General features: G+C 50.8%; 1 protein-coding gene across 1 annotated transcript; it reads left to right on the top strand.

The window, feature by feature from the left end:
- The first annotated feature begins 642 nt into the window (after positions 1-642).
- On the top strand, positions 643-26,639 carry RNF139 (ring finger protein 139). Its single transcript, XM_075316196.1, has 2 exons — positions 643-1,019; positions 24,543-26,639. The coding sequence occupies exons 1-2, from the start codon at positions 854-856 to the stop codon at positions 26,345-26,347; spliced, it is 1,971 nt and encodes a 656-aa protein (XP_075172311.1). The 5' UTR covers positions 643-853; the 3' UTR covers positions 26,348-26,639.
- The last annotated feature ends 773 nt before the right edge of the window (positions 26,640-27,412 follow it).

Raw genomic sequence — 27,412 nt, 5'->3', positions numbered from 1 at the left:
TAGCATGGTGCGGACACCTGCAAAAAACCACAGGATTTATGCAACGTGTGAACACGACCTTACAGGCACAAAAAAGCAACATAGCGAAGATTATATAAATATGGGAACGTTCTGGCTGATACAACGAGGAATGAACAGTCCGGGGCGTCTGCTGAATGGTCTTCATTGCCAAATGGGTGTGGCTAGGGGCGTGGTCAATTTTTCCACAGCGCACTGAGCGCACTGCATACTTTCTCCCTCAAATTAATTCCACACTACAACTCAGCACCCACAAAAAAAAAGGAATAAGACCGCTTATATCTGCAGTGTGGAGAAAGAGTTATGGCTCTTGGAAGAAAGAGAAGGACAAAAAAAGTGCTAAAATGTCCTCTTGTTTGCCTCTTGTATGAATGCTTATGCTGATAAAGTTTTGCAGGTAAAGGTTTGACTTCTTTGTGTGTGTGTTAATAAAGTTCAGTGAAAAAAAAAAAAGGTGAATGAAAGACTTCCCTGATGCCGTACGATGTGCTGTACGCATGCGCGGCTTTCATGCCGTACGATGTGCTGTGCGCATGCTCAGCTCTGATGTGGTACTTTGTGCGCAAGCGCGGGATTCTAACGCCGGGCGTTCTGCGCATGCGTGATTATGACGCCGTACGTAGCCCCTTTCTCACCGTCTGTTACGTCAGGGCGCGTCGCGGGCGGGCTGTGACGCAGCAGCTGCCGTTTGGCAGGTGCAGGGAGCATGGGCTTGGTGTTGGAATACACCGGCAACGGCGGCAAGTAGCCCCGGGGAATCGGGGGGTGCTTCACCCACCGAGGAGACCCCGCAGCCCCCGGCAACCTCCTGCAGGGGGCGACGGACGGAGAAGCCATGGCGGCACCTCAGTTACTGGTGGTGGGGCAGCGGGTCAGGGCCGTGCTGGATGTGGCCCTGCGGGTTCCGCCCGTTTTCATCATTGACGCCATCCTGAACTGTTCTTATGACACCTCGGCCGGATTCGTGTTCTTCCTGGTGCAGGTCCTGCTCAGGCTGCTGGGTAAGAGCCAATATGGTGACACATGCGGGAATGGCAGCGGTGGTCAGGGCTGACATATAGGGGGGATGGCAGCGGTGGTCAGGGCTGACATATAGGGGGGATGGCAGCGGTGGTCAGGGCTGACATATAGGGGGGATGGCAGCGGTGGTCAGGGCTGACACATGGGGGGATGGCAGCAGTTATAGAGGCTGACATTAAGGGGGGATGGCAGCGGAGATCGGGGCTGACATACGGGGATGGCAGCGGTGGTCAGGGCTGACGTATAGGGGGAATGGCAGCGGTGGTCAGGGATGACATAGGGGGAATGGCAGCGGTGGTCAGGGCTGACATAGGGGGAATGGCAGCGGTGGTCAGGGCTGACATATAGGGGGAATGGCAGCGGCAGTCAGGGCTGACATATAGGGGGAATGGCAGCGGCGGTCAGGGCTGACATATAGGGGGAATGGCAGCGGAGGTCAGGGCTGACATATAGGGGGAATGGCAGCGGAGGTCAGGGCTGACATAGGGGGAATGGCAGCGGAGGTCAGGGCTGACATATAGGGGGAATGGCAGCGGAGGTCAGGGCTGACATATAGGGGGAATGGCAGCGGAGGTCAGGGCTGACATATAGGGGGAATGGCAGCGGAGGTCAGGGCTGACATATAGGGGGAATGGCAGCGGAGGTCAGGGCTGACATATAGGGGGAATGGCAGCGGAGGTCAGGGCTGACATATAGGGGGAATGGCAGCGGCGGTCAGGGCTGACATATAGAGGGAATGGCAGCGGCGGTCAGGGCTGACATATAGGGGGAATGGCAGCGGCGGTCAGGGCTGACATATAGGGGCAATGGCAGCGGCGGTCAGGGCTGACATATAGGGGGAATGGCAGGGGCGGTCAGGGCTGACATATAGGGGGAATGGCAGCGGCGGTCAGGGCTGACATATAGGGGGAATGGCAGGGGCGGTCAGGGCTGACATATAGGGGGAATGGCAGCGGCGGTCAGGGCTGACATATAGGGGGAATGGCAGGGGCGGTCAGGGCTGACATATAGGGGGAATGGCAGCGGCGGTCAGGGCTGACATATAGGGGGAATGGCAGCGGCGGTCAGGGCTGACATATAGGGGGAATGGCAGCGGCGGTCAGGGCTGACATATAGGGGGAATGGCAGCGGCGGTCAGGGCTGACATAGGGGGAATGGCAGCGGCGGTCAGGGCTGACATAGGGGGAATGGCAGCGGCGGTCAGGGCTGACATAGGGGGAATGGCAGCGGCGGTCAGGGCTGACATAGGGGGAATGGCAGCGGCGGTCAGGGCTGACATAGGGGGAATGGCAGCGGCGGTCAGGGCTGACATAGGGGGAATGGCAGCGGCGGTCAGGGCTGACATAGGGGGAATGGCAGTGGCGGTCAGGGCTGACATAGGGGGAATGGCAGCGGCGGTCAGGGCTTACAAATAGGGGGAATGGCAGCGGCGGTCAGGGCTGACAAATAGGGGGAATGGCAGCGGCGGTCAGGGCTGACAAATAGGGGGAATGGCAGCGGCGGTCAGGGCTGACAAATAGGGGGAATGGCAGCGGCGGTCAGGGCTGACGCATTGGAGGTGACGGCAGCGGCGGTCAGGGCTGACGCATTGGAGGTGACGGCAGCGGCGGTCAGGGCTGACGCATTGGAGGTGACGGCAGCGGCGGTCAGGGCTGACGCATTGGAGGTGACGGCAGCGGCGGTCAGGGCTGACGCATTGGAGGTGACGGCAGCGGCGGTCAGGGCTGACGCATTGGAGGTGACGGCAGCGGCGGTCAGGGCTGACGCATTGGAGGTGACGGCAGCGGCGGTCAGGGCTGACGCATTGGAGGTGACGGCAGCGGCGGTCAGGGCTGACGCATTGGAGGTGACGGCAGCGGCGGTCAGGGCTGACGCATTGGAGGTGACGGCAGCGGCGGTCAGGGCTGACGCATTGGAGGTGACGGCAGCGGCGGTCAGGGCTGACGCATTGGAGGTGACGGCAGCGGCGGTCAGGGCTGACGCATTGGAGGTGACGGCAGCGGCGGTCAGGGCTGACGCATTGGAGGTGACGGCAGCGGCGGTCAGGGCTGACGCATTGGAGGTGACGGCAGCGGCGGTCAGGGCTGACGCATTGGAGGTGACGGCAGCGGCGGTCAGGGCTGACGCATTGGAGGTGACGGCAGCGGCGGTCAGGGCTGACGCATTGGAGGTGACGGCAGCGGCGGTCAGGGCTGACGCATTGGAGGTGACGGCAGCGGCGGTCAGGGCTGACGCATTGGAGGTGACTACAGCGGCGGTCGGGGCTGACACGTCTTTTTTTGCGGGGGGACACGACTGCGGAGATTGGAGCTTACACGTAGGGGGATGTCAGCGGTGACTGGGGCAAACACGTGGGAGGACGGCAGCGGTCACAAAGTCTGATATGTGGGCGTGCTGCCATCATGGTCATTCTTGTAGAAGTCTTTGAGAATAGTGACAATCGGTAAGGTGAAACCACCTGTTGTCACTCTGCCAAAATCCGGTTGTCATTCAGCTGTTTGTGTATTCTCTGGATGAGGCGCCCTCCGGTGATCAGTCCGTACCATCATATCGTGTGATGTCCCCTCTTAGCCGGGCACAAATCACGCAGAAGGTTGATGTGCTCGAAGCCGCAGAATGAGCAAACGCGGATGTGAGGTTTTGGGGGCTGTGGCAGGTTATGTCCAGTGAAGGACGCCTGGAGATGAGATGCCTGCTGTGGAGTGAGGGTCCCACACAGGAGCTCTGCAGGAGGTACTGGGGGCTCTGGTATCATGGCGGCTATCTCTGATCACACAGTAACTGATTGCATTGAATGTAAAGTGACTCTGTGGATCAGCCCTCCTGAGCCGCCATAGGAAGCTGAATAAACGATGCCTTTTATATCTGCAATCAGATGCCGCCTTTCATTTAAATGAAGCCCATGAGGCACATTCTGGGTAGATCTGTGTCCGGCCCATAGATCTCAACAGATATTAAGAGAAACGTGAATTTCTCTGGAATAAAACGTCAGATCGCAAATATCGAGGTGCATTTTTATTCAGCTTCCTATGACCTGTGTGCCCGGACAGACGGCTTAAGAGGCTGGATCCCAGTGACAGATTCCCCTTAAAGCAAAACTCCATTTCCCCCTGGAGTGATGCTAAGTCCTTGCCTCCCATCTTATACTCACCTTCTGCCGCCTTCGTCCTTTTCCAGTGACGCTCCAGTCTGTCTGCACTGAAAAGTGACCTGCCGACAGCTTCAGTGTGTCATGGAGCTGGAGGTCAGTGTTCAGTGCATCTCTATGAGAGCCTTGTTCTGGCTCTCATAGAGATGCACTGATGGCCTGTGATGTAGCTTCTGACTTCTGGCCAGGCAGAAGTTACGGGCACAAGATGGCGCCGCAGGAGCGGTGTCGGTAAAGTATGAAGATGCCGGAAGGCGAGTATAAAGTGGGGGGGTTACAGTTAAAACACCACAGTGATGGGTAAAAAAAACAAAAACCTCTGTAGTGTTGCTTTAATGTTGTGAAATGGAAAGTCCCTCTCAGCACCTAGAGCCATTCACACTTACACCAAGTGGGCAGCAGCCGAGGAGACCTGGAAGCATCAGTACGAGAACTGCAATACCAAGCGATAGATGTTTCACCTGGGACCTGACCTCCCTGCAATAACGGCCCTATTGCGTATATATATATATATATATATATATATATATATATATATATATATATATATATTATACATACATACATACATACATACATACATACATACATATACATACATACATACATACACACACACACACACACACACACACACACACACACACACACACACACACACACACACACACACACACACACACACACACACCTCACTTTTGGTTGACATTTATGTAAAAACGTTCCCGCTACAGTGATGTTTTATCATGACAGTGGGCCAGTTATGTAGAAGCAGCAATGGTGATTTCCTCATCTCATACAATTTTTAGAAACAAAAGCCAACATCAGTGGTGGGTACTCCCCTACCCCAAAATGTCAGTTTCTCAATAACTTGTCATGTGGCCTTGAGCATAAATTACAGCTGACAATGACACCTCCTACTGGTCACAAGTGGAGTTATTGTCTGTGGAGGCGTCATCCTGCTCTTCATGAATGGCGGCCCTCAGGTCATTGAGGTTCTGGGATACAGAGTTATGAGCCTCTACACGGCGACTTAGCTGATTCCACAGGTTTTCTATGGGATTCAGGTCTGGAGAAAGTACAGCTGCTCCATTTCAGGTTCCCCAGTCTCCAGCTGCCGGTCCCTAATGATGTGACCTCGTTGATCTGGAGCATTGTCCTCCATGAAGATGATGTTAGGCCGGTGTTGCTCATGCAGAGGCACAATGACTGGATTAATGTTGTTGTTCCAGTAGTAGGGGCTGTTACTGCACCAGTCACACAGTGTAGGGCCATTCTGTGGTGACTAGACACACCGGCCCACACTGTAACACCACCACCACCACCAAAGGCTCGTCAGGTGACAGCAGTGTCTGATGCACATCGCTCTCTTTGGCATCTCCGCCATCGTTGGCGGACATCATATCTGCTCAGCGTGAATTGACTTTTATCAGTGACCAGCACTGAGGCTACTGGTCCCTCGTCCAGCATACATGACGCCTGTGCCTGGTGCTGTGGTCAGGGACCTTGCAGGTTGTCTAGCACGCAGACCATGCTGATATAAATGGTTTTGAATGTCCTCATGTGACACTTTGGGGCCTCTCACCTCCATTAAATGTGCCTGGAGTGGTCTTGGATTCATCCTCCGATTGTGAAGGGCATTGTTCACATTGGAGCTATCATCAGTGTGGGGAAAGAACCTCCACTTCTGGGCCTTTCTGTGACTCTGATTACTTTTAATATCAGCAGTTGCAGGATTTAGGACCCAAAATGACACGGGTGCAGGAATAATCTGTAATATGTGGTGACCGTTCACATTAAGAGCTCCTGTCTGTAGGGCCATACATATTGGGGGTCTGTAGGGTGCATGGAGAGCAGACGATGAGATCAGAGAGAGCAGTCACTATGGCTCTTTCCTTACAGGACCTGGTGCAGTCCGGCAGTAGCTCATGTCTCCGGCTGTAATATAGCGGTAATTTTCTACGTTTTCCGTGGCGGTGTTACTGGGAGCTGCAGCCATGTTGCACCCTCTTGTAGAACTGCAGGTCGTGTTTTGGAGTCCCCCGGTGTCTGTCCTCCCTGCAGATGCTGACACATGCTGCGAGCATCACCCCGGGCAGAGTCTTGTGACCCAGCAGATCACTAATCCTCCCATCTCGTGTCTCCCCCAGATGCAGTTGGACAGACGCCATGTTCCCGATCAGTCAGCCCAGGCGTTATTATTAGGATCTTTGCTGTGACCTTGCTGCATGTCTTCCCTGTGACATCGCAGATTATATGTAAAGTGAAGCAGGGGCGCGTCGTCCTGCTAAAAGTGCACTTTAAAGCCACGGCCAATGCCCCATGACTATTATTGCCTTATTGTCAGTTTCCTAAAAAAAAAGTTGTCATATGAAGCCATTGCACCAATTTTTGGACTGGCTCAGGCAATATTTCCCAGGCATATGGCCAATAATACAGCTGTTTCTTTTGCCCTGGCCTTTGTATCAGGGCTGTGGAGTCGGAGTCGGAGTCGTGGAGTCGGAGTCGGAGTCGGAGCTCATTTTGGTGGAGTCGGAGTCGGAGTCGGTATAAAATGCACCGACTCCTAAAATATATAATAAATTGGAGACAGTCGTGCAATGCAGAATGTGCTGAATATTTTACTAAATAATAACATTTAGTATAATGCTTATATTTAAGTGATAAATTTATTGTAGTACAATGTGAACATCAGACATTTAATTGTTTTTATGATACAATAATCAAGATAATTGGATAGAACATAAAATATTTATTGGAATACAACTTTAGAACACAAAAAACTAATAAATTGTAAATATGTTATATATATATAGTGTATATACACACACAAGATATATATGTAATCTACTGTATATTACATAGTGTATTACATATTTACAATTTATTACAGTTTTTTGTGTTCTAAAGTTGTATTCCAATAAATATATTTTATGTTCTATCCAAATATCTTGATTATTGTATCATAAAAATTATTAAATGTCTGATGTTCACATACACACATTCATGTACTACAATAAATTTTTCACCTAACTATAAGCAATATATGTAGGAGTCGGAGTCGGAGTCGGAGTCGGAGTCGGAGTCGGAGTCGGAGTCGGAGTCGGAGTCGGAGTCGGAGTCGGAGTCGGAGTCGGAGTCGGAGTCGGAGTCGGAGTCGGAGTCGGAGTCGGAGTCGGAGTCGGAGTCGGAGTCGGAGTCGGAGTCGGAGTCGGAGTCGGAGTCGGAGTCGGAGTCGGAGTCGGAGTCGGAGTCGGAGTCGGAGTCGGAGTCGGAGTCGGAGTCGGAGTCGGAGTCGGAGTCGGAGTCGGAGTCGGAGTCGGAGTCGGAGTCGGAGTCGGAGTCGGAGTCGGAGTCGGAGTCGGAGTCGGAGTCGGAGTCGGAGTCGGTGCAAGAGAATTTGAGGAGTCGGAGTCGGAGTCGGAGTCGGTGCAAGAGAATTTGAGGAGTCGGAGTCGGAGTCGAAGGTTTGGCTTACCGACTCCACAGCCCTGCTTTGTATATTAAAGGGAACCAAACATCAGGATTTTCCTATATAAGGTGCAGCCAGTGCAGTACTGGCACTATCAGGCACAGTGTGTACATACCATCAGGGGGCAGCTCGGGTGTTTAGGCAGTGAAATACAACTTTATAAAGTTTGAAAAATAAAGCACTTTTTGATTGACATGTGCACCTTTCTCCTAATGTCCGGGCGGGTTATGCACGTGTGTCCCTGCCCCCCTGTTCCTCCCTCCCTCTGGCCGTATGTAAATTTCTAATCTTGAGTTACACGGCGTCGGATTTAGCGCCTGCACATGGCGCTCATCTCCGGCGCCATGTTTCTGATTCTGAAGCCCACAGTATTATGGTGCATGAGAGGGCGGCGCATGCGCCCTCGCTTCTTCAGATCTGTTGTGACTGCGGGAGCGCGCGCGGTCACAACAGGACTGGAAAACAGCTGATCTTACCAATGAGCTGCAGCAGACGATATCGTAACAGACGTCTGCTGCAGCTAATCAGGGTAAGATCAGCTGTGCTCCAGTCCTGTTGTGACCGCACGCGCTCCCGCAGTCACAACAGATCTGAAGAAGCGGGGGCTTGTGCGCCGCCCTCTCATACACCATAATACTGCGGGCTTCAGAAACATGGCGCCGGAGATGAGCGCTATGCACAGGCGCAAACTCCGACGCAGTGTAACTGAAGATTAGAAATTTACATACGGCCAGAAGGAGGGAGGAACAGGCGGCGGGGACGGGAATCCATGTGCATAACCAGCCTGGACATTAGGAGAGAGGGAGGAACAGGCAGCGGGGGGCGGGGATACATGTGCATAACCCGCCCAAACATTAGGAGAGAGTGAGGAACAGGCGGCGGGGACGGGAATCCATGTGCATAACCAGCCTGGACATTAGGAGAGAGGGAGGAACAGGCAGCGGGGGGCGGGGATACATGTGCATAACCCGCCCAAACATTAGGAGAGAGTGAGGAACAGGCGGCGGGGACGGGAATCCATGTGCATAACAAGCCCGGACATTAGGAGAGAGCGGCGGGGGGGTGGGGATACATGTGCATAACCCGCCCTAACATTAGGAGAGAGGGAGGAACAGACAGCGGGGGGCGGGGATACACGTGCATAACCCGCCCGGACATTAGGAGAGAGGGAGGCACAGGCGGTGGGGGGGCGGGAATACACGTGCATAAACCGCCCGGACATTAGGAGAGAGGGAGGAACAGGCGGCGGGGGGGGCGGGGATACACGTGCATAACCCGCCCGGACATTAGGAGAGAGGGAGGAACAGGCGGCGGGGGGGGGGCGGGGATACACGTGCATAACCCGCCCGGACATTAAGAGAGAGGGAGGAACAGGCGGCAAGGGGGGGGGGGGGGCGGGAATACACGTGCATAAACCGCCCGGACATTAGGAGAGAGGGAGGAACAGGCAGCGGGGGGGCGGGGATACACATGCATATCCCGCCCGGACATTAGGAGAGGGAGGAACAGGGGGGCGGGGATCCACGTGCATAACCCGCCCGGACATTAGGAGAGAGGGAGGAACAGGCGGCGGGGGGGCGGGGGATACACGTGCATAACCCGCCCGAACATTAGGAGAGAGGGAGGAACAGGTGGCGGGGGGGCGGGGATACACGTGCATAAACCGCCCGGACATTAGGAGAGAGGGAGGAACAAGCGGGGGGCGGGGATACACGTGCATAATCTGCCCGAACATTAGGAGAGAGGGAGGAACAAGCGGGGGGCGGGGATACACGTGCATAACCCGCCTGAACATTAGGAGAGAGGGAGGAACAGGCGGTGGGGGGGCGGGGATACACGTGCATAACCCGCCCGAACATTAGGAGAGAGGGAGGAACAGGCGGCGGGGGGGGCGGGGATACACGTGCATAACCCGCCTGAACATTAGGAGAGAGGGAGGAGCAGGCAGCGGGGGGGCGGGGATACACGTGCATAACCCTCCCGAACATTAGGAGAGAGGGAGGAACAGGCGGCGGGGGGGTGGGGATACACGTGCATAACCCGCCCGAACATTAGGAGAGAGGGAGGAACAGGCGGCGGGGATACACGTGCATAACCCGCCCGAACATTAGGAGAGAGGGAGGAACAGGCAGCGGGGGGGGGGGAGGCGGGGATACACGTGCATAACCTGCCTGGACATTAGGAGAGAGGGAGGAACAGGCAACGGGGGGCGGGGATACACTTGCATAACACGCCCGGACATTAGGAGAGAGGGAGGAACAGGCGGCGGGGATACACGTGCATAACCCGCCCGAACATTAGGAGAGAGGGAGGAACAGGCGGTGGGGGGCGGGGATACACGTGCATAACCTGCCCGAACATTAGGAGAGAGGGAGGAACAGGCGGCGGGGATACACGTGCATAACCCGTCCGAACATTAGGAGAGAGGGAGGAACAGGCAGCGGGGGGGCGGGGATACACGTGCATAACCCGCCTGGACATTAGGAGAGAGGGAGGAACAGGCAGCGGGGGGGCGGGGATACACGTGCATAACCCGCCCAAACATTAGGAGAGAGGGAGGAACAGGCGGTGGGGGTCGGGGATACACGTGCATAACCCGCCCGAACATTAGGAGAGAGGGAGGAACAGGCGGCGGGGATACACGTGCATAACCCGTCCGAACATTAGGAGAGAGGGAGGAACAGGCAGCGGGGGGGGGGCGGGGATACACGTGCATAACCCGCCCGGACATTAGGAGAGAGGGAGGAACAGGCAGCGGGGGCGGGGATACACGTGCATAACCCGCCCGAACATTAGGAAAGAGGGAGGAACAGGCAGCGGGGGGGCGGGGATACATGTGCATAACCCGCCAGGACATTAGGAGAGAGGGAGGAACAGGCAGTGGGGGGCGGGGATACACGTGCATAACCCGCCCGGACATTAGGAGAGAGGGAGGAACAGGCAGCGGGGGGGCGGGGATACACGTGCATAACCCGCCCGGACATTAGGAGAGAGGGAGGAACAGGCAGCGGGGGGCGGGGATACACGTGCATAACCCGCCCGGACATTAGGAGAGAGGGAGGAACAGGCAGCGGGGGCGGGGATACACGTGCATAACCCGCCCGAACATTAGGAAAGAGGGAGGAACAGGTGGCGGGGGGCGGGGATACACGTGCATAACCCGCCCGAACATTAGGAGAGAGGGAGGAACAGGCAGCGGGGGGCGGGGATACACGTGCATAACCCGCCCGGACATTAGGAGAGAGGGAGGAACAGGCAGTGGGGGGCGGGGATACACGTGCATAACCCGCCCGGACATTAGGAGAGAGGGAGGAACAGGCGGCGGGGGGGCGGGGATACACGTGCATAACCCGCCCGGACATTAGGAGAGAGGGAGGAACAGGCGGCGGGGGGGCGGGGATACACGTGCATAACCCGCCCGGACATTATCTGCAGAGGTGCACATGTCAATCAAAAAGTGCATGATTTTTCAAACTTTATAAAGTTGGATTTCGCTGCCTACACACCCGAGCTGCCCCCTGATGGTATGTACACAATGTGCCAGTACTGCACTGGCTGCACCTTATACACGAAAATCCTGATGTTTAGTTCCCTTTAACTGTTCCCTGCAGCCTGCCGGACATTGCTCCTGTAGCCAGATAAGCACCTTCTCTCTATCCTGCCAGTTCATCTGTTTCTGTATCTCTTCGACCTTTGCACTTTGACCTAGGACACATTACATCTTTCACCTTCCCGATAAGATGTTATCACCTTTTGTAAACGACAGTGAACCTGAGCTTGTGTATAAGTAACTTGTCCGATGATCTCCGATATCTTTATATAATGTGATAGTGAGGAGCTTTCATCCCCTCTGCCTCGTCCATATTTCTGACGGAGGCCATTGACACAATGGAGGCCTCTTTTATGGCCTCTTCTCTGCCTCTATGTGGAATTGTCCCATTACACCTGCCTACAAAGATGTATTATTTTTTTTTGCATTAAATGCATGATATAGGCGGTTTCTTCCTGATTCCGAATCTTGCTTTCAGATATTTTGCTACCACGTGTTTACAATTCAGAAAATGTTTAATCTTTAACAGAAATTACCTAATGCAAATTTCATTTTTTTAAGTATTTGAACAATTTAATATTTTTTTATATATTTTTTTTATTTTCATGAATATTTAGCTTCAGGCGCGTCTCTTTTTAGTCCCCAACAGTAGTCCGCGAGCATTTTTGGAGTCCATGAGTCCATTTCCCTTTATAATGGACTTCAAGTTGTCCTGATGAGCCCACTCACAGTCCTCGTTACTGACCTCTCCAAGGTAATTAAGGAAAAATTCTAAATGGGAGACATATTACATCCCAATTCTTTGTAGCTTTATGTCAGTCACAAGACCAGCGATGCCCATCAGACCTGGCCACCCCGCAGGTGACTATAAGAAAACAATTTTTTTTTACATTATATAGCGCGGATTGGGGTCATACTGTAGATACAATATTCTAGAATGCTCTATATACGAGCTCACTGGTGGTGGCAGCAGCTTATAGGGGACATATCTGGTGACCGTTTCCCTTTTAATGACTCCCCTGTCGATAACTCGCTTTCGCTTAGGCTAAGTTCACACTTCCGTTAAATTGTATCAGTCACAATCCGCGGCTCTGGTAAACAACGGAATCCGTTTGGCGGATTCCGTTGTTCCCATAGACTTGTATGAGCGGCGGATTGTGACTGATGATGCTGCGTTGCATCCTCCGCCCGACTGATCAGTCGTGGAACGACTGACCACCGGGCGGAAGGAACGCAGCTTGTAACGTTTTTTGAGCAGCACAATCCGTAGGATTTCGCTGCGCATGCTCTCTCTGGCTCCCTGCACATGTAACCAGGATACACATCGGGTTACGAAGCAATGCGCTTTGCCTAGTTACCCGATATTTACCCTGGTTACGTGTGCAAGGAGCCAGCGCTAAGCGATGTACGCTGGTAACCAAGGTAAATATCGGGTAACCAAGCAAAGTGCTTTGCTTGGTTACCAGATATTTACCCTGGCTACGTGTGCAGGGAGCCCAACACTTCCCTGCTCGGCTCCGCCCCCTCCCGCACTCCACATGTATACACACTGTATACACACACACCTGTCCCCAGCTATGCAGACCTTGGCACTGACGTCCTTAGCGCCACGTCCCGTTCGGCTCCGCCCCCCGCACACAACGGAGACCGACAATGAATTCTATTCTTTGTCATCCGTTGTACAACGCATCAGAAACAAGCGTCAAGCAACGCATGTGACTGATGCAAACAACGGAAATGTGAACCTAGCCTCAGTATTGTCACAACCAGTGTCTTTCTTAATTTCCATTATTTGTGGCCCTACAAAAGTTCCTTCCTTGATCTTGCCGTCACCGCTTTGTGGAAACTCGAACCCTTCTCCACCACTCAGCCCAAGATTTATGCGGAGTGGTGGAAGGAGATCTTTTTCTAGAGCTACCAGAGGCTGAAGCAGGACATTTTCTTCCAGGAGTCAAACTGTTTCTTGATGGCCATTGTTTTATTTTTTTTTTTTGTGAGGTTTTTTTTTTTTTGCAATCTCTGCTGTCTCATTTGCAGAGAAAACAAAACTTTGTATAGTCGAGCGGCTAACCAAGCACTATTGCCTTCAGATCGAAACCAAATTTCCACTCGTCGTTTTCTTAACGGATTTTTGACAGCAGAAGGCGCATATTTTTTCCAGACTTGCTGCATAAGCAAGAGGAGCAGGTGGATTTCCGTTGCCATTATGCAGAAGTACCGCTTTTAAACGGAGTTGTGAATAAAAGAAAGATTAACCAGCTCACTCAATCCAAAGGACAACCACAAGACACAGGATGGTGCACGGACCAGTTCACAGGTCAGCCAGGCTGCAGTCACAAATCATCGATAGAAGAAAAATCCAGCACCCAAATCCCGATGCATTTCTTAAAACTTATCCATTTATTAGATGTGTATTAAAATCCATTTCCTAATTCAATATAGGCGCACACTTAACAGTATGTGACGCGTTTCGGACGTATAGAGTCCTTAGAAAGGACTCTGAGTCCGAAACGCGTCACATATCGTTGTGTGCGCCTATATTGAATTCGGAAATGGATTTTAATGCACATCTAATAAATGGATAAGTTTTAAGAAATACATCAGGATTTGGTTGCTGGATTTTTCTTCCATCGATGATTTGCTTTTAAACGGAGTTTATAAAAATCCATTCTTGAGGTCTGTCCTCTTGTCCCATTGCATCTAGTAGATAGTTTGCATTGTTGCAGTATACTAGGTCTCCACCATTGAAAAGCAGCATCCAATCTCCTACTGCCTATGGTAGAAAGAACATGTGTTACTGTAATTCTCTACTAAGTGGACTCCCTATAACTAAACTCTCCCCTCTGTGATCCATCCTGAATGTAACAGCCACGATTGTTTTCCTCTCCAACAGCTTCACTGATGCCTCTGCTCTGTGCCAGTCATTGCACTGGTTGCCTATCCGCTAGAGTCCAATATAAACTTACACTCACTCACAAAGCTCTCCACAGTTCCACACCGTCCTACATCTCCTCCCTCATCTCTATCACCCCACCTGTGCCCTCCGCTCTGCTAATGACCTAAGACTGACATCCTCAATAATATGAACCTCCCTCTCTTCTCTTCTGAGCAGGAACCTGACTCCTCTTGGTATCTCAGTTTTGTTATTCTGTATTGTCTGTGTATATTGCCTTTTTAATTCCAAAGTGCTGCGGAATATGTTGGCTAAAAATTATTATATTGTGGTCCCCTGCTCCAGCAAGTGCCGGTCTTTGAGGCTCGAAGCCAAAAGCTCCTCCTGACTTCTTGACAGGTTCAGGTTTAAATCATTTAGATCAACCTGGTTTTAGCTTGTGAGGCTCCCCAGACTCACCGCCAAGAAAATCGGGATCTCCTCAATCAGCAGCTTAAACCAAAAAGGAGTCCAAGGGGTACTTCTCACATACCGAGATCACTGCTGAGTCACGGTTTTTGTGATGCACCAGTGACCTCATTAGCGATCTTGCTGCTCGTTACACACAGCTCTGGTTCATTTTTTGGACGTTGCGCTCTTGCTGTGAAGCACACATCGCTATGTTTGACAGAGAGAGAGCAACGATCTGAATGTGCAGGGAGCAGGAGCCGGCGTCTGGAAGCTGCAGACGCTAGTAACCATGGTAAACATCGGGTAACTAAGCGAAGCGCTTTGCTTGGTTACCCGATATTTACCTTGGTTACTAGCGTCCTCCGCTCTCAGGCTGCCAGTGCCGGCTCCCTGCACGCGTAGACAGCGTACACATCGGGTAAATAAGCAAAGCGGTTTGCTTAGTAACCCGATGTGTACCCTGGCTACGAGTGCAGGGAGCCAGCACTAAGCGGTGTGCGCTGGTAACCAGGGTAAATATCAGGTAACCAAGCAAAACATTTTGCTTAGTTACCCGATATTTACCTTAGTTACCAAGCGCAGCATCGCTTCCACGCGTCGCTGGGGGCTGGTCACAGGTGAGATCTGCCTGATTGACAGCTCACCAGTGACTATGTAACGACGCAGCAGCGATCCTGACCAGGTCATATCGTGGTCTGAATCGCTGGAGCGTCGTTTAGTGAGACGGTACCCTAAATCTTCTTCAGGATCCAAGGTCCAAGATGTTGGTGGAGTGGAGACTGGCGGCTCTGAGCTGTGAGAGGCCGGATCTCTGAAGGAATGTTTAGAGATTTCACTGAATTTCTCGTTTTACTTGTTCCCATCAATCTTTGTCATACAGAAATAGCAATCTGCAGTGCGGTCTCACGGCTCTGTACATACCATTGGAACCACAAATGCCACGTGCCTTGGTTTACCATGGAGCCGACTTGTGAGCCGTGTAACACAAGATGAGCCACTCATATGGAGGGTCCAAAGTGTGTCCTAATCTCCAGTTTTGCACTGAAAATGCAACTTTTCTTCAACGACGTTCTGCTGCTTCTCTGTGATTGTTAGGCTATGTGCCCACGCTGCGGATTTACCGCGGATTTTGCCGCGGATTTTCCGAAAATCTGCAGCAGCGGCACTTCCAAGCCATTTCAATGGCATTTTGGAAATGCTGTGTCCATGCTGCGGATTTTTCCGCGGCGGATTTGCCGCGGATTTTGATCTGGAAAAATCTGCAGCATGTCAATTATTGTTGCGGATTTTGGTGCGGATTTTGGGTATAGAATGGGGAAAAAAAAAAAACAAATCCGCAGCAAAATTTGCGGTAATTCGCGGCAAATCCGCGGCAAAAATAAGGTGCGGATTTGCCGCGAAAGTCGCGGATTTTCATGCAGAAAAATCCGCAGGTACATTCTACCGTGGACACATAGCCTTAAAGTCCACAAATATAGCAAAAGTTGTTGGGGCGGTTTATACAACTGCACGACACGGACAACAATGTCCTACGGCACAAGAACAAGACTAAAAATTACATTTATTATAATCAGTTTAATCTCTTCACTACCCAGCAATTTTTTTTTTTTAATTTTATTTTTTCTGTCTTTAAATTTTTCATTTTTCTTTCCCCTTTTTCCAAAATTCCAAGAGTCATTATTTATTTTTTCCCTGTTCATATAGCATTATGAGGTTTTTTTTTTTTTTGGTTTTTTTTTTTTCTGCAGTACGAGTTGTACTTTTGAATGACATCATTCATTTTGCCCCATATTAACACTAGAAGTCCCAGGAATTTCGAACTCCATAGGGTTTCAATAGAGAAATGTCAAATGACCCCCCTCTGGGACTTCTAGTGTTAAACTAAGAAAACAGGAAAAAAAAATTCCAAGTGCAGTGAAAATGAAAAAAAAAAAAAAAAAAAGGCAATTGCACAATAGTTTTTTGTTGTTTTTATTTACCATGTTCACTGTGTCTTAAAACTGACCTGGCGGAAAACAAAGGAGAGCGCAAAATAGGGCTTTACCAGATAAATGGTGAGTTAGGTAAAATTGAATCCAGTCACCTGGCAGCGTTGTGGCAGGCACAACTCCTATGTAAGGTATAATTTTAATGGCGGTTGCTGCAGCTCCACGTGAATAATCTGGAAGGTACTGGAGAAGGAATGGGTATATTGCCGCGCTACCACCAATGCGAAGAAGTGTTGATACATATTAGTAATTTATTTTAATTAATTAAATTATTTATTTTAGGTCGACACGTTTCTGGGATAAAGTTCCCTTCCTCAGGACCGTAGAAATCAACACCAATCGACAGACTGTTGTTGATTTTTATGGTCCTGAGGAAGGGGACTTGATCCCAGAAACGCGTCGACCTGTAAAATAAATTACTAATATTACTCAACACTTCTTCGCATTGGTGGTAGCGCGGCAATACATCCATTCCTTCTCCAGTACCTTCCAGATTAAAACTGACCTGGCATTATGATTCCACAGGTCAGTGAGAGTTTTTAGACACTAAACAATGTATAGTTTATTTTTTATTTAAGTGGTAAATGAATTTAAAAATTGTCAAAAAAGTAATCTTTGTGGCCATTTTCCGAGACCCGTAACGTTCTCGTTTTTCAGGATGTGGGGCGCTGTGACTCCTTATTTTTTGTGCCGCAGCTGTACGTTTTTAGTTACATTTTTGGGTAGATACGATATTTTGACTGTCTGTTATTGCAGTTTATTCCAATGTTGTAGTGACAAAAAATCAAAAGCAAAACCGTAATTCTGGTGTGTTTTTTTTTTTTTTCCCTTCTCATTATACCCTTTACAGGTCAGATTAATTTATTTTATAATTTGATCGGACATTTTTGATTGCAGTGACACCAATTGTGCGTTTCCTTTAACTTTTTTTTTTTGTGGGGTTAAGGCTATGTGCGCACTGAGCGTTGTTCGCTGCGTTTTTGCGCGGTTTTCGGGTGCATTTTTGGGCTGCAAGCTGCAAGACTTTCCTTCCCCAGCAAAGTCTGACTTCTCATTTTTGTTGTTCGCTCACAACTTTTTTTTTTTTTTTTTTTTTTTAAGCTGCGTTTTTGAGCTTAAAAAAAAAAAAACGTCAATTCTTTCCTGTGTTTTACTGTTTTTTTCACCCATGTAATGCATTGGAAAAACGCAGCAAAACACAGTGATCAAAAACGCACCAAAACGCAGTAAAAATGCATGCGTTCTTACTGCTGCGTTTTTGCCGCTGGTGCATTTTTGTGCGTTTTCTGTGGCCAAAAACGCAGCGTTTTTGAAAAGTGCAAAAACGACCTAGTGCGCACATAGCCTAAAGGGAAATGGTTTTCACTTTTTTTTTTTATATACCGTATTTTTCGGATTATAAGACGCACTTTTCCTCCCAAAAATTAGATAGGAAAATGAGAGATGCGTCTTAAAATCCGAATGTAGCTTACCGGGGTGGAAGTGGAGAGGAGTCACTGGAGCAAGGACAATAATGTGCTGTTCTGTGCGGCAGCCAGCGCTGCCCGGCGTTTCTGTGCGGTGGCTGGCGCGGCTCTGTGCGGTGGCTGGCGCGGCTCTGTGCGGTGGCTGGCGCGGCTCTGTACGGTGGCTGGCGCGGCCCGGCGAGGTTCTGTGCGGTGGCTGACACTGCTCTGTGCAGCGGCCAGCGCAGATCTGTGGGGTGGCTGGCGCTGCCCGGCGAGGTTCTGTGCGGCGACTGGTGCTGCCCGGCTAGGCTCTGAGCGGCCGCTCGGTGCCGCCCGGAAAGGCTCTGTGCGGCGGCCTGCGCTGCTGTGTGCTGGTTCTCAAGATATCATAGGTACGTTCTTCAAATAATGGCGCCCAGAGTCAGCGCATGCGCAGATTGAGCACTTAGTTCAAGCTCCCATCTGCGCAAGCGCCGACTGTGGCCGCCATTTCTTTGAAGCCCACATAGTATCATAGTATCATAGTTTTTAAGGTTGAAGGGAGACTCTAAGTCCATCTAGTTCAACCTGTAGCCTAACATGTTGATCCAGAGGAAGGCAAAAAAAACCCCAATGTGGCAAACAAGTTCCAATGGGGAAAAAATTTCCTTCCTGACTCCACATCCGGCAATCAGACTAGTTCCCTGGATCAATACCCTGTCATAAAATCTAATATACATAACTGGTAATATTACATTTTTCAAGAAAGGCATCCAGGCTCTGCTTAAATGTTAGTAGTGAATCCCTCATTACAACATCATGCGGCAGAGAGTTCCATAGTCTCACTGCTCGTACAGTAAAGAATCCTCGTCTGTGATTATGATTAAACCTTCTTTCCTCAAGACGTAGTGGATGCCCCCGTGTTCCAGTCGCAGGCCTAGGTGTAAAAAGATCTTTGGAAAGGTCTCTGTACTGTCCCCTCATATATTTATACATTGTGATTAGATCCCCCCTAAGCCTTCGTTTTTCCAAACTAAATAACCCCAAGTTTAATAACCTGTCTTGGTATTGCAGCCCACCCATTCCTCTAATAATCTTGGTGGCTCTTCTCTGCACCCTCTCCAGTTCAGCTATGTCCTTCTTATATATCGGTGACCAGAATTGTACACAGTATTCTAAGTGTGGTCGCACTAGTGACTTGTACAGAGGTAGAACTATATTTTTTTCATGAACACTTATACCTCTTTTAATACATCCCATTATTTTATTAGCCCTGGCAGAAGCTGCCTGACACTGTCCACTAAAGTGAAGTTTACCATCCACCCATACACCCAAGTCTTTTTCTGTGTCTGTTTTACCCAGTGTTCTACAATTAAGCACATAATCATAAATGTTATTTCCTCTACCCAAGTGCATGACCTTACATTTATCTACATTAAACTTCAATTGCCACTTCTCAGCCCAATCCTCCAATTTACATAAATCTCCCTGTAATATAAAATTATCCTCCTCTGTATTGATTACCCTGCAGAGTTTAGTATCATCTGCAAATATTGAAATTCTACTCCGCATGCCCCCAACAAGGTCATTTATAAATATGTTGAAAAGAAGTGGGCCCAATACTGACCCCTGTGGTACCCCACTATGAACTGAGACCCAGTCCGAGTACGTACCATTAATAACCACCCTTTGTTTCCTATCACTTAGCCAGTTTTTAACCCAGTTACACATATTTTCCCCTATCCCCATTATTCTCATTTTATGTACCAACCTTTTGTGTGGCACCGTATCAAAAGCTTTTGAAAAGTCCATATACACAACATCCACTGCATTTCCCTGGTCCAGACTTGAACTTACCTCTTCATAGAAGCTGATCAAATTAGTTTGACAGGATCGATCCCTCATAAACCCATGTTGATACTCTGTCATAAGGTTATTTTTCTTGAGATACTCCAATATAGCATCTCTCAAGAAACCCTCAAGGATTTTACCAACCGTAGAGGTTAAACTTACCGGCCTATAATTTCCCGGCTCAGTTTTTGTCCCCTTTTTGAATATTGGCACCACATTTGCTATGCGCCAGTCCTGCGGTACCGACCCTGTTATTAAGGAATCTGAGAAGATTAAAAATAATGGTCTATCTATCACAGAACTCAATTCCTGTAGTACTCTGGGGTGTATGCCATCCGGGCCCGGAGATGGGCACACCACCGACATCTTCAGAATGGCCAGTGCCCGCAGCGACCACTAGCACGCAGTAGCGCCGGCCACCCCAGCACAGCTCTGCAGTGAGCATCTGGGCCCTCCTCTGCACCGCCCGCCCATAGCATGGACCTGCTCCACCGCCGCTGCCTCCTGTGACCCCGCTCCACTACTGCTGCTGTCCCCTCCACTAATACACCACCGGATTATAAAACGGACCCCAGATTTTTAATTTAACTTTTTTTAGCTCTAAATTTGGGGTGCGTCTTATAATCCAGTGCGTCTTATAAAATGAAAAATACAGTATATATTTTTATTTTTTTTTCTCTTGTTTTTTTTTTTTGTTTTTACGAGTTCCCTTAGGAGACTTGAAGCTGATCTAGTCCGATCACTTCTGCTGTTCAGAACAGCTCCGCAGAAATGCCGATCTCCTGTGAATATTGGCGTTCACTGGAACTATGTCATGGCAGACACAGGGGTCATCAGCTGAACCCCGGGGTGTCATAACAAGCCATCGGCGTCCCGCGATCACATCACAGGGCCGCCGATGAGAGCGGAGAATGACGCGCTCGCCATCGGGGAGATTCACAGTGGGATTTACTTGGTTAACGGCAGCAAGCAGAAATGGTAGAGGCACCTGATCAGATCCGCCGAAACATGCGGGCTCAGTGTGGGGGCCAGCATCAAAGGCAGGGACTCATCCTTGGAACCCCCCCCAAAAAAACAAAAAATATGGAAAATTGGTGCTTGATAGGAAACATCTGATTGCAAATTTGGACTCTGCGCACAAAAATGGAACCAGCAGTGGTCATCTAACGAAATCCCTGTCGATCAGTTATCAGCGCCCTCTCTTTTTGTAAATGATCTGCACGCTGCTTTTTGTGTTTTGTGACCCCGTTCTTCCCACTTTATTATGCCAATAACATGGTAAGATCAATAATTAAGACGCCTTTCCTGCCAAGTAACCAGATACGGATCCGCACCGCGGAGAGTGGCTTTCTAGTGTTTCTGTAATTACCCCTGTGGCTGGTGAGACCTAGTGTCACTTGGCAGTATCTAGTTTGGAATCGTTTTTCTTCAGGAGCCGCATCACAATAGTGACATCCACTTTCCTTTCTCAGACCAGTGGCCTGATTGATTATTGCATTTATACCTTTCTTTTTCTCTAATTTTTGGTGTTTTTCACCTGTTTTTGCTCCTTTTTTAAGGTCTATTTTATATATTCATGGTTTGTTTTTTTTTTTTTTTTTCTATTGTGCCACGTGTTAGGGTTTCCAAATGTTTTTGGTTGATTCATCAATTGCAAAAATGTCACAATCTGGTGCAAACGTTCTCCAGTCCCTCCCCGTGAGTGACTTGGTGTGCGTTGTTGGTGCAAATTTTCTACCATTTTAGCAGAACATGTAGTTTTCTGCACAAAAGAACGTGGGAAGCCAACATGAAAATGCATTTTTTTTTTATGTTGCACGAAATTCATTAACCCTATATAAAAAAAATCTAAGCAAATATCACAAGACAAAAGCAAATCTCAAATGATATTTCAGGCCCTAGGTGTTTTACAAAACTTGAAGTGTCAGAAAAATGCTGAAAAAAACTGAAGGTGATCAGCTAGTCATTTTACAATAAGGCTGGGGCCACACGGGGATTACTGCGATCCCCTGGCATGACACTCGGCTCACGCTGGCAGTACAGCAGAACCGAGTGTCATGCGAGTGTCCCTGCGACTGACGTCCAACTGTGCGAGCGGACCTCAGCTGCGGGGGGCGGGCTGGCTCTGAGGAGGGGAGGGCCGGCACTGAGAGGGGAGGCGGCACTGAGGGGGGTCTGGGGGCCGGCACTGAGGGGGGGGTCTGTGGGGCCGGCACTGAGGGGGGGGTCTGTGGGGGCCGGCACTGAGGGGGGGGGTCTGTGGGGGCCGGCACTGAGGGGGGGGTCTGTGGGGGCCGGCACTGAGGGGGGGGGGTCTGTGGGGGCCGGCACTGAGGGGGGGGGTCTGTGGGGGCCGGCACTGAGGGGGGGGGTCTGTGGGGGCCGGCACTGAGGGGGGGGGGTCTGTGGGGGCCGGCACTGAGGGGGGGGTCTGTGGGGGCCGGCACTGAGGGGGGGGGTCTGTGGGGGCCGGCACTGAGGGGGGGGTCTGTGGGGGCCGGCACTGAGGGGGGGGGGGTCTGTGGGGGCCGGCACTGAGGGGGGGGGTCTGTGGGGGCCGGCACTGAGGGGGGGGGTCTGTGGGGGCCGGCACTGAGGGGGGTCTGTGGGGGCCGGCACTGAGGGGGGTCTGTGGGGGCCGGCACTGAGGAGGGGCAGGCCGAATTTATCTCCCTCTCTCCTCCGTTGCCGGCTATTGCCATTCTCGCACTGCACTCGTGGTACACCGGTGTACTCCAAGTGCAGTGCGATTTTTCTCTCGCCCCCATACACTTGAATGGGTGCGAGAGAGTCTCGCATTACAGTCACAGCATGCTGTGATTGTTTTCTCGGTCCGATTAGGGCTGAGAAAATAAATCGCTCATGTGCGCTGACACACAGGCTAATATTGGTCCGAGTGGAATGAGATGTTTTATCGCAGTCCACTCGCACCGATTTTCATGCCGTGTAGCTTAGGCCTAAAAATCAATATTCTTTCAAGTGTTTTTATTTTCCAGGCAATTTTTGGAGTGAGACTGCTTCAAAAAACTCCTCGGGGAAAAAAAACCACATGAGCACATACCCTTAAGGTGGTGTCACACATGGCGACAACGACGTCGCTGATAAGTCACCATTTTCTGTGACGTTGCAGCGACGTCCCATCGCTGTCGCGGTGTGTGACATCCAGCAACGACCTGGCCCCTGCTGTGAGGTCGTCAGTCGTTGCTGAATGTCCTGCTTCATTTTTTGCTCGTCGCTCTCCCGCTGTGAAGTGACAGCGAGAGAGCGACGAACTGAAGCGAGCAGGGAGCCGGCGTCTGGAAGCTGCGGTAAGCTGTAACCACGGTAAACATCGGGTAACCAAGAAGCCCTTTCCTTGGTTACCCGATATTTACCTTAGTTACTAGCATCCGCCGCTCTCGCGCGGTCAGTGCCGGCTCCCTGCATACGTAGCTGGAGTACACATCGGGTAATTAACCCGATGTGTACTCTGGCTAGGAGAGCAGGGAGCCGGCACTGGCAGCAAGGAAAATATCGGGTAACCAAGAGAAGTGCTTTCCTTGGTTACCCGATATTTACCTTAGTTAAGCTTCCACGCGTCGCTGGGGGCTGGTCGCTGGTGAGATCTGCCTGTTTGACAGCTCACCAGCGACCATGTAACGACGCAGCAGCGATCCTGATAAGGTCAGATCGCTGCTGCGTCGCTATGTGTGACACCACCTTTAGACTTCTTTATTCCAGATCCACTTCTGGATTTGGCTCTAGAAACTGCATCAACAAATTGCAACGCGACAGTGATTAAAGCCCGACCTACGGCATTGAGACGTCTTGTACGAGTGCTGTCTGTTGGCTGTGGGGCCGACCCCACTCGCCGGCGCCTCTGGGGCATTAAGTGCAGATCAAGGTTTTCACAGACCCCCATAGACTTGCCCTGCAGATTTTGATCCAACCCTGCAGATCAGTCTGCCACATTGCTGTGATTTTTTGTTGTTAGCTGAAAGCCACAGGAGGGGGGCCGGCCCGACCCGGCGCCACAGGGGGGGGGGCCGGCCCGACCCGGCGCCACAGGGGGGGGGGCGGCCCGACCCGGCGCCACAGGAGGGGGGGGCCGGCCCGACCCGGCGCCACAGGGGGGGGGGGCCGGCCCGACCCGGCGCCACAGGGGGGGGGCGGCCCGACCCGGCGCCACGGGGGGGGGGGGGGGCGGCCCGACCCGGCGCCACGGGGGGGGGGGGCGGCCCGACCCGGCGCCACGGGGGGGGGGGGGGGGGCGGCCCGACCCGGCGCCACAGGGGGCCGGCCCGACCCGGCGCCACAGGGGGCCGGCCCGACCCGGCGCCACAGGGGGCCGGCCCGACCCGGCGCCACAGGGGGCCGGCCCGACCCGGCGCCACAGGGGGCCGGCCCGACCCGGCGCCACAGGGGGCCGGCCCGACCCGGCGCCACAGGGGGCCGGCCCGACCCGGCGCCACAGGAAAGTTGATGACACTTGTACCGCACTGATCAGAGTCTGATCAAAACAATCAGTCGATTTTTGTCATACGTGGAAAAATTGAGCATCGGTAAGCTTTTAGAGTAATTTTACTTTCCTCCATTCCCATTGTCATTCTGCCGTGCTATTTTGTTAAATATGGATTAGTTCAGATCTGCATCTAGAAGGACAAACCATTGTCTTAAAATTGAGTTTTTGTACTAGAATATGCACCCAAGTTCTCTACTGACCTCCCTGTTTTTGTTTTTCTCCAGGTATCCTGGCATCTGCCGTGGTGCTAGTTTTGTCCCGGAGAGCTCTCTTCAAGTTTTACACCATCAGCATAGCCCTTCTATTTGCTGCAACTTCAGTGTTGATCAACTACTACGCCACTATGAACTTCAATTCACCTTACGGACTGGTCGACTTTGTCTCCAGTGGATCTTCCCTCTGGATGCCACTGATTGGCTCCCAGCTCATTTTCGGCATTGGATTTATCAATTTGCTTGAGATCCAGTGTACGTGCTCCCATCTCATCATTGTGAACATGCTCGTCCCCGCCATCGGTTCCATCATTGAACTTCCATCCGAGACGCAGGAAGGACTCGTCATCCTTTCTGGCCTCGTGCTCACCATCTACACTACAGTCTGCCTATCCCTCCGCTTCAAATGGTTCTACTACTCCACAAAATACACCTTCCTCCTGCTGAAGCACATGTATCAGGTTTACGGGTTGCAGGTCATGTTGGAGGACGCCTGGAAAAAAATCCACTTCCCCGACGTGATGAGAGTGTTTTGGTTGACTAGACTGGCCACCCGGGCAGTATTCATGGTCTACATGTTAAGACTGATGGATGCCGAAGCAGGGGAAGCCTCCTACTTCATGCAGTGGGACGACTTCTGGGAACTGGTCTGCCACCTTATCATCAGCGGCTGCGACTCCACCATAACTGTCTTGGGGATGAGCGCGGTGATCTCTTCCATAGCACATTACCTCGGACTTGGGATACTTTCCTTCATCGGCTCCACCGAAGAGGAAGACAAACGTCTTGGCTTTGTCGCTCCCGTCCTGTTCTTTATTTTAGCCCTACAGACTGGCTTGAGTGGATTAAAGCCCGAAGAGAGACTTATTCGCCTTTGTCGGAATATGTGCCTTCTGTTGACCGCAATTTTACATTTTATCCACGGAATGACTGACCCAGTGTTAATGTCACTCAGTGCCTCCCACGTGTCCTCATTTCGCAGGCATTTCCCAGTGCTCTTGGTTTCGGCATTCCTCTTCGTGCTTCCAATCCTCCTTAGCTGCGTCTTGTGGCACTACTACGCCCTAAACACCTGGTTATTTGCCGTCACGGCTTTCTGCATTGAACTTTGTCTCAAAGTCATTGTTTCCCTGACCGTGTACACGTTATTCATGATCGACGGCCACTACAGTGTAGTGTGGGAGAAGCTGGACGACTACGTGTACTATGTCCGCTCCACCGGCAGCATCATAGAGTTCATATTCGGCGTCATCATGTTTGGCAATGGAGCCTACACGATGATGTTTGAGTCAGGGAGCAAGATCCGGGCGTGCATGATGTGTCTTCACGCGTATTTCAACATCTACTTACAAGCCAAGAACGGCTGGAAGACGTTCATCAACCGTAGGACAGCCGTCAAGAAGATCAACTCTCTTCCAGAAGTCCAAGTGTCCGAGAGCAGCGAGATCGACGACGTCTGCGCAATCTGCTACCAGGAGTTCCGCACGTCGGCCCGTGTGACGCCCTGCCACCATTACTTTCACGCACTCTGCCTTCGGAAGTGGTTGTACATCCAAGATACGTGTCCAATGTGCCATCAAAAAGTCTACATCGACGACGACTCAAAAGAATCTGCCTCCTCCAACAACAACGGACAGGTCGTGCCAAACGAAGAAGCGGTACAAGATCTCGCCGACGGAGAACCAGAACGGGAGCTGGACGGACCCGATCTAAGCGAGGTCGAAAGCACAGAGGACGAGGAGGAGCTGGCGGCCGATCGGCACAATCCCATCCCCGCCGAAGAGTTCACTCCCGATCCGGACAGTCTGAGGGAATAAGCGTTATTTATTGTTTTATTTTATTTTTCTCTCTTCTGCTGTTGTGTGTCTCTACTAATAAGACATTGAAAGGTGGAATAAGATCGGAAAACCTTTTTTTTTTTTTTTTTTTTTTTTTGTGTTCTGAAAGCACAATCAGAGTCCTGAAACAAGGTCTGAACGGATAAGTGTCTCATAAGTGCTACTGTAAATATCTCTGGGTCTCTTTTGTGACCTAATTAAAATGTGTACATTCTTGTACATGAAATTAAAAATAAAATGGGTTTTGCATCCATTGCTTCTTTGACAGCAACGTTGAAGGAGTTTTTATGGTGTCGCACATGAAGAGATTGTAACACTGTGAATATACAGTGTGTCCACCCATATCCTGTCCACCGCCATTAACTTGAGAACGGCGGCAGCTATAGGCATAGAAGTGGTGTCTAGGTATAGTAAAGTAGCCATGCGCTACGCAATGAAACCACCTATAGCGCCACCTGGTGGAAAACAACGGAGTTAGCATTTTTATCTCAAACGGAAAGAGATAGAGAAAAAAAGTGAATTACAAAGTTGTAGGGCATCATCAATTCAATACGAATCGACACCTTGCATACAGAAATGCTATGATTAGAATGTGTAAAACTCACAAGGCGGCGGACGTGAAGCGATACCTCATGGAGACCTTCCTACAAGTCATTAGGTATGGTGGCGTGGCCTCCACGCTCACCTGACCCCATTGGACTTCTTTCTGTGAGGTCACATCAAACAGCAGGTGTATGCGACCCCTCCACCAACATTGCAGGACCTACGACGACGTATCACAGATGCTTGTGCAAACGTGTCACCTACCATATTGCACAACGTGCAGCAAGATACAGTATGCTGTGCAGAGCGCAGATGTGCATTGCAGCTGACGGGGGCCACTTTGAGCATCAAAGTTACATGAGCGCCATATGCGTGACCAGCATTCAATGTTTTGGGGGGTGTGGGGGGGGGGGTCAGGGGTTTCATATCATAGCATTTCTGTATGCAAGGTGTCGATTCGTTTTGAATGGATGATGCCCTACAACTTTGTAATTCACTTTT

The sequence above is a fragment of the Anomaloglossus baeobatrachus genome, chromosome 6 (assembly GCF_048569485.1).
Source record: "Anomaloglossus baeobatrachus isolate aAnoBae1 chromosome 6, aAnoBae1.hap1, whole genome shotgun sequence".
NCBI lineage: Eukaryota > Metazoa > Chordata > Amphibia > Anura > Aromobatidae > Anomaloglossus > Anomaloglossus baeobatrachus.
This window is presented reverse-complemented; position numbering and strand designations above follow the sequence as displayed.

Excerpts from the sequence above, each read along its gene's own strand:
- RNF139 (XM_075316196.1), top strand. The coding sequence starts at position 854 with ATGGCGGCACCTCAGTTACTGGTGGTGGGGCAGCGGGTCAGGGCCGTG. Across the intron at positions 1,020-24,542 it reads GGTCCTGCTCAGGCTGCTGG|GTATCCTGGCATCTGCCGTG; the intron begins GTAAGAGCCAAT and ends GTTTTTCTCCAG.